This window comes from Carlito syrichta, unplaced genomic scaffold, assembly GCF_000164805.1.
Source record: "Carlito syrichta isolate Samal-C Ts95f unplaced genomic scaffold, Tarsius_syrichta-2.0.1 Scaffold305386, whole genome shotgun sequence".
Taxonomy (NCBI): Eukaryota; Metazoa; Chordata; class Mammalia; order Primates; family Tarsiidae; genus Carlito; species Carlito syrichta.
In genome coordinates this window covers 543,819-551,802 of record NW_007249482.1, presented here as the reverse complement: position 1 = coordinate 551,802, position 7,984 = coordinate 543,819, and the positions used below count along the sequence as shown (strand labels likewise).

Genomic DNA, 7,984 nt, shown 5'->3' with positions numbered 1-7,984 from the left:
AGGTGCCCGCGGCGCCGGGGATGCTGCTGCAGTCGCGCAGCGTGAACTGCAGCTCCACGAAGATGCGCTGCCCGCGGCCGCGGCTGATCCAACCGGTCTGCAGCCAGTTGTCCTGGTTGGGCTCCAGCACGTTGCACACTTGGTATGTGCGGATAGGACGGTCGTGTTCGTCCACGCCGCTGATCTCCTCCCACTGGGGACAAGAGTAAAGAGGCGTACGACTCAGAGCCAAGGTGCCTTGCGGGAGGTGGACCCCAAGCAGTGAGTCAAGCTGCAACACCCCTCTCCATCATTTTGCCTTCTCCCGCCTTCCTCCCCCCTCTCCCACTATCATCTACACCCCCGAAATGATAAGATGCAGCTCTAGGAGAAACTTTGAAAACAAATGAATCCTATTTTTATCGATGGGGAAACTGAGGCTCCTGAGGGAGAGTGACTTGACTAGAGCTAGGGCTGGTGCTTAGAGTCTTCCCATTCTCCACCTAGTGCTCTTTCCACTCCACCAAGCTCTGTTACACCCCCACATCATCCCACCCTACCCCAAGTTCTCAAGACCTCTCCGGGTCTCGCTTGTTCTTTCAATCAATTAACAACATTGCTTGGAGGCCCTACTGTGTGCACAGCACTGCCCAACATTAGATGCATCCAAATGCCAGGTGTCTGTTCCTACACACAGCCAGTTCTCTCCTCACTTTTTCACTTTTTTTTTGTCTTTCTGTCTAACTGACTGAAGACTCAACGTTTTCTAATAGGCCACTCTGGCTTGAAGCCAGGGCTGCTGGAGATCACACACTCTGAGGAGTATGTGATTTGATTTGCTGTAACCAGGGGGAGCAGAAGGGACTGAGTCCTGGACTACCAGAGGATCCCTGGGATGGGGAGGAACGGACTTACCCCATTACTCGGCAGCGCAGTCCAGCCCAGTTCAGCCTGGGAAGCCTTGGAATCCAGGAGGATGACTAAGGAGAGAGGAGAATGGAAACACCAGAGGGTCAGTTTAGCAGGAGGGTGGTATCAATTGGTGAATTCACTGTTAATTTGCTGAGGGAGTGCAGCATATGGCAAATGATACAAAGAGACAAGTTTTTCCCACTTCATAAATCCCCAGGAGGGGGTATGAGTAGCTCTGGTAGCAGAGTCCACAACCCAGAGACAGGAGGCCAGACCATCCCAATATCTTGGAAGATTACTCATCTGGGGCTTAAGCAAAGGGGTGGGCCGCCAAGGTGAGGGCTTCTACAAGAGGTTGACTCCAGAGACGTCAGCGACAGTGGGCAGGACTGCCAACAGCGTGCGATTCCTACACAACCCACAAGCACATCGGAATTGCATATTGGAAGGCATTGGCGATCCAGCGCACCGACCAACCCCGTGGTCAACGCCTCAGATTCCAGCTCCTCAGGATTCTGCACCTGGATGTGACGTCTCTGGATTCCGCTGAGCGTACAGCTCCTCCAAATGCAGAATTAGAGGCAGGACGCGGGCTCTAGAATCGCGGGGAGCCCCAAACCCAGCAACGCGGAGCGCGCCGGGTAGACGACGCTGAGAATTCAGCACTGCGGACAGTTCCTAGATCAGCACCTCGGGCAGCGCCCGGACCCAGCCCCTCTCGACCTGCTTTCCACCTCTTGTTGGCCACATGGTGGTCCCCTAGTCCCCGCTGTTCGGGCTCCATCCCGTCTCCCCATACTCCGATCTCACCTCTGCATCTCCCCGTCTCCTCCAGTCTCTCATCTCCCCGCCCCCACACCTCCCACCTCCAATCACTCGGCTTGTCCGTCTCACCGGCCCCTGGAACCGCCGCTTCTGGCTCCCGCGGTTCCCGGTCTGTTTCCTCCCCAGCCTCCCAGGTCTTCAGCCCTCCAGCTCCTCAACGCCGCTCTCTACCCTATTTCTTAGCTACCCTTTTCTCTGTCTCTCCAGTCCTCTGCCGCCCGCTGCCTGCTTGCTTCAAACCCCAATACAGACTCTGGTCTCTCCAGTGACTCCTTCCCCCAACATCCCCGGTCCCCGGCTCCCTATTTTTCGGCATCCCAGGCTCCGAGCACAGCCACCAGCCTTCTCACCTTCCTCGGCGGTCCCGGGACGCCCGGGTCCCAAAAGCAGCGCGAGACAGAGCGGCATCAGGCAGACGAATAGGCGCAGCGGGTGTGGACCGGCGCCGGTCTCCATGGTCCGCAGACGGAGCTGTCAGTGCGGCGGCGGCTCAAGCCGCGCCAGCCTAACACCGCTGAGCAGTGCCCCCAGACCTCAGCACTAGCCGGGGGCGGGGTCTCGCCGGTCACCATCATCCATGGGGGCCAATCACTAGGCACCGCCGCGGGAGGTCCACCAATCCTCGCCAGCAGAGGGTGGGGAGGTGGAGTTTCATAGGCCAGGGGCGGAACACCCAACTGGAGGGGGAAAGTAAGGGGTCCCGCAGATCTCCAAACCAAGGGGGTGGGGCAGCGCAGGGCGCTGGGGTGGGGGGGCTTCTGGAGAGGCGGATGACCTGGCGTCGGTAGCCCTGAGTGTTAAACCTTAGTCCCTTATTCCTGAGAAGTAGGCAATGTGGGCTTGGCTTAAGGAGAGGCGACCCTGAGGAAGGCAGCGACACTTGCAGCCTCTGAGCTAGCCTGGAAGCTCCCTTGTTCCCAGGATTTTCGGGCAGGGGGTGTTGAAGCTTGATGTCCTGATTCCAAGCCCTGGGGAGCTCTCCTATCTCCCGGTCCTTGTTCTCTTTTTGTGTCTGCGGCTCCTGGTGGCTCCTGGCTCGATCCCTCCTCTTTCTCTTCCCGCCCTCATCAGACACACACACACACACACACACACACACACACACACACACACACACACACCACAGCGGCAGGAAGGAGGGGCCCGAGCCCGACCCGGGAGGGAGCTGCTCGGGAAAAGCAGATCAAAGTGAGAAATGGGGTCCCACCCTCCCCGCTTCCGAGGCTGGGAAACCATGTGGACACCGGGATGGGGGCGGTGGTGGTTTTGCATGAACGATCGGCTCCTCAGGTTCTCGCTCCTGCCGTCAAGACACAAGCAGCACGCCCCACAACCACCCCTGTCTGAGTCTGCTAAGAGTCTGGGTTTCCCTCTTTGATCACCCTACTCGGCCCACCCCAGGGGACTGGTGAGGAGCGCAGCCGCCAGGAATCCAAGGCATCTGCGAGAGAGGCGGAGCAACCCTCTCAGAGTTCAGCTGGCGCTGAAGAAGCCGCAAGAAAACGTGCAACACGACCTCTATCTAGTGAAGGTCATTTATGTGCAGGCTGAGGGTTTAACACTTTGGTGGTGGGAAGGGCTGGGGCCCTCCAGGACGAGGGAGGTGGCTATTGAGCGCCACCATCTGGGCTGAACTCGAGGGGAAAAAGCTCCACCCACCTTGTGGTTTTTCCGAGCTCTTTTCTTGGGGGACTTACCCCCACTCTCCCTTTGGAGGCTGCTATAGTCAGAGAAGCCTTGACAGTGAGTGTGAGTCCTGCGACTACTTGGCCTGTAGGTCCTAGTGTCTGTGCGTTTGCATACATATATTCCTCACCCCTTCAAGAAATGCTGTACTGGGTACCGTGCTACACTGAGGACTCCTGGGCGAATCACAGTCCATATTTCTTTGAGCACCGAATATAAGGAGAATTGCTGGCATCATAGACCACGGGTCATTTATAAGCTGCCATATCTGTGTGTGTGCCATTTGTGTGTGTATGTGTGTACACATGCACACTCGCTCAGACATTCTTGCAGGACAGTAACGATAGAAGGAGCAGGTGGGAGGAATTGGCCTCCTTTACCTGTAGAGAGGAAGGTCATCAGGAGGGGCTGTGACTTGGACACTGCAGGAGACTGAAGGCCGCTGAGGAAGCAGAAGGGGGTGTGGCATCTGTCTGGTCCTTGGATGCATGTAGGACCTCTACAACCAGGTCTACCTGAAGAAGTGTTCTTACACTCCCACCTTTTCCCCATCTTCATTCTCCTCACGCTCGATTTTTCCCCTCCCCCTCTCTCCAGCTCTGGGAGATGGTATTTTTAGAAGCTGCTTAGAGACCCAGGACTCCTTTCATTTCAAAATGTGTCCTCACTCCACCACCCCTCACTGCTCTTTCCAAAGCCGGGTCCCATTCCCTTAACAATGTTTAAGGCACCAGTCATGGCGTCTTACCCAAGCTCCAAGGACTTCAGCCCAGAGGTCCTGACCCTATGTGCTAAAACAAAATGCAGACTTCCTTGGAACCTCCTAAGCATCTTTCAGAAACCAGATGGGTGAAATTATCTGGAGAAAGCTACAGAGGATGCCTCAGCAAACCCGTGGCTGTCAGGAGTCTTGTTTTCCACCCTCTCCCATCACACATACCTGCAGGCATCTGTGGGAAATTGCCAGACTGAGACTGTAGGAATAAGGGAAAGAAGAGAAAGAAAAAGAGTGAAATAATCCTTCTCTTTCTTCCTCTTAACAATTCATTTATAATAAACCAGAACGCAGAAGCCCCAGTGAATGCAGATGTATGCAAATCAACCGAATCTTAATAAGAGTTGCTCCAAGGCAGACCTCACTCTACCAGGAAGCTGCGGAACAGACTGCTCGGTAAAAAAAAATACTGGAGGGCCTTAGGAGGAAACCAACCCGCTGTTTATCTCAACTTTTAAGTGCTGGAAACCAATTAACAAAAGGCTGTAGTCAGGTCCCTAGCGACAGGGTGCTGGGTGGAGCAGGGGGTAGGGCAGAAAAGGGCATCTGTCCGTGGTGCTAAACCTTCAGCCCGCGGGCCTGCGTTGGGCTGCTTTCTGTCCGTGTTGCTGAACCCACCAAGGTCTGGATCCTTCTTCAGATGGACCTGGGACTTTTGGGCTGCCGCGCTCTGATCCTCCACCCTGCAGTCGCTGCCTATTCCTCCAGCCAATAGTCAAGATCTTGCGATTCGAGTCTCCAGGAGCCAAGCAGCTTTCACTTCCTGGAGAAAGAGTGGAGGGGCCTGGAACCCACCCAGAAACATCTCTTTAGCTCCTCTCTGACCCCTACTGAAGAAAAATGGCTAGCTTCTAGGAATGTGGAAGGACACCTGTCTGGGCAAGAAGGTTAATTCAATACCCAAGACAATGAAAAGTGGTGATCTGGGGGAGCGGATCCAACTTTACAACAATCTCCACCTACAAGTAACTGAAAGTTATAAATCTAGGTACTAAAATTTTGATCTCTCTCTCTCTCTCTCTCTCTCTCTCTCTTTTGCTCAGATGCAGAAAATACATTCAGCTGGGCTACACTGGGAAGTTTATCTTCTACATGAAGACTAAGATTGTGCCAGAAAAAAGGGATAAAGAGCAGTGGGGAGCTTTACTGTTCAAAGGAACATCTTTAGGCAGGGCATGGTGGTTCATACCTGTAACCTTAGCACTTTGGGAGGCTAAAGTGAGGATTGCTTGAGCCAAGGAGTTCGAGATCAGCCTAAAACAACATAGTGAAAACTTGTCTTAATCATAATCATAATCATAATAACGAGCTGGGTGTTGTGGCATGTGCCTGTAGTTTCAGCTACTTGGAATGCTAAGATTGAAGGATTGTCTGAGCCCAGAAGGTCGAGGCTGCAGTGAGTTGTGATTGTGCCACTGCACTTCAGCTTGGGGGACAGAGTGAGACCCCGACTCAAAAAAGGGGGGAACATCTTTAATTTGTTTCTTTCTTAATGCATTTTATCTCTCCATATCCAGACTCAGAAAGAAATAAATATATCCAAGGTGGATTCCTTTCTGGGACAATAGACTCACAGGCAAAAATTATATGGAAGTTATAAACAAACTTTTAAACTGTATTTTTCTTAGATAATGGAAACATAAAACATTTAATTTACTAACTCTGAAAAATAAGCAGAGAAAAAAATCTTTAAAATTATGAAACACATCTACTTAATCTTTATAAGTCTCCACTTTCTCCTCTGTAAAGTAGGAAGGAAAACAACTTTCAGAGTTATTGTGAGGTCAGAATATAATTTTTTTAGTTTTTTTTAGTTTTTTTTTTTTAGTCAGAGTCTCACTCTGTTGCCCAGGCTGGAGTACAGTGGCACTCTCATGGCCACTGCTGCCTCAACCTGCTGGGTTCAGGTGATCCTTCCACCTCAACTTTCCAAGTAGCTGGAACCACAGGCATGCCACCAAGCCCAGCTAATTTTAAAAATTTTATTGTAGAGTCGAGTTCTCACCAATTTGTCCAGGCTGGTCTTGAACCCCTGGGTTCAGACAATCCTCTTGCCTTTGCCTCCCAAAATGGCAGGATTCCAGGTGTAAGCCACTGCAACCAGTAAGAATATAATTTTTACATGTGACCCAGCACAGTTCTTGGCACATAGCTCTGGCATATATTATTATTCAACTCCGTAGTTAATTAAGGTGAGAAGCAGAAGAAAAAGGAGAGAAAAGATAATGGAAGGTTAAGTGGTGAAGTAGGAAGAGAAAGATATATATAATTAGGGAGAGAGTCATAGAGGAAAAGAAAGTGAGAGATAAAGAGACCGCTGGTTGAGATGAATGTGGCTAGAAAGCACAGGAGTCTAAAAGAAATGTGCTTGAAAAGACAGAAGTGTCATCAGGCCAGGCTGGCTGGCCAGCTGCCAAGTGGCATCAGAGATGAGATTTACCTTGGTGAATTCATCATGATCTTGGCTTGTAAACTTGACTTCAACAGAACTAAAGAGAACCTATATATTGGGGGGTTGGGATGTAGATCATACTAACTCAGCTCCTATCCTGCTATCTTAGCCAAAGAACCAATGTATTTAATTTATGATGAGAAATGGAACTGCCAAGTTGGCTAGAATGCTCATATTGCATGTCCAGCACATTCTTTCCTTTAGGAAAATGTGCACGGAAAGTCAATTTATGATGTGAAGGCAGCTTGGAGAGTGAGAGGGGAGGGAGTTGGATGGTTTAAATATTTGATGGCATCAGGCTCTGATAGCCTCATGCCTCCAAATCCCCACTAGGGATAAACCTACCAATGACACCTGAGTGACTGTGTCAGGGCCCAGGGCTGGGAACATGACATACAAACATATGCTTCTCTGACTCCCTTTTTAAAAGTCTGGCTCTATTTCTGAGCTAATTTTCAGATCGACACAATTCTTTGACATTTAAATTACCAAAATAATACCAACCAAAATTTTTATAAGCAAAAAGTGAAAATTCATTCACCTCAGATAGTCCCATTCCAAAAAATAAATCCTGTAACAGATCGATAAATGCCATTCCTGATATTTTCTACACACACACACACACATACACACACACACACACACACACGTCCCTTTACATTAAATGAATATATCTGTTGGTGGAGTAAACACTATTGATTATCTAACCAATATCCATCTCCTCTTATATTTAAGGTTGCTGACAGAACCCTGATTTTGTTTGAATGTTCATTCACTCGAATTGTTTACTAAGGGAATTGTCGACTCTCTTTCCAAGTTTGGGAATGAGTAACGATTGTTACTGGTGTATCATTTTTATCCCCTCCCATGTGACATGTGATTACAACCCTGGCCTTCCGTATTGAGGACTAGACAAAAGGTTTTCCCTCCTAACAAAAAGAGATGGATGACAGGCAAAGTCCCACTTCTCTGACTGTCAGGTTTGTATTTGACACCTGGAGCTGCTGCAGCCATTTTGACATCATGAATGGTGAAATCTCAACACTGTCAGTTAAGATTTCTAAGTTGTATGTAAAAGGAAGTCTAAATAAAACTGGCTTAAGCAAAAATGAGATTTTATTGGTTCATATAACTGAATTAGGACAGATCTGCATAGAATAGAAAGATTTTCCAGTGGGTTTGTAGTGGAGTGCTAACTAATCACTAGACACAGCTATTCAAAAAAAAGAATGCAATTTAAATCCTAGAACTGAAAAATAAAACAACAATTTAACACAGTGGATGGATCTACCAGAAGATTAGACACAGATAATTCTAGGATTAATGATCTGGAAGATAGTTTCAATATAAAATAT

At 49.5% G+C, this 7,984-nt stretch overlaps 1 protein-coding gene across 1 annotated transcript in view; it reads right to left on the bottom strand.

Annotated features, from left to right (window-relative positions):
* The window catches only part of EPHA10 (EPH receptor A10), a 38,355-nt gene extending 36,140 nt beyond the window's left edge, over positions 1-2,215 (bottom strand). The window contains 3 exon segments of the mRNA XM_008061660.2: positions 2-193; positions 895-959; positions 2,067-2,215. Coding sequence (XP_008059851.1) covers positions 2-193; positions 895-959; positions 2,067-2,172 — 363 coding nt within the window. The 5' untranslated portion in view covers positions 2,173-2,215.
* Between the last annotated feature and the right edge of the window lie 5,769 nt (positions 2,216-7,984).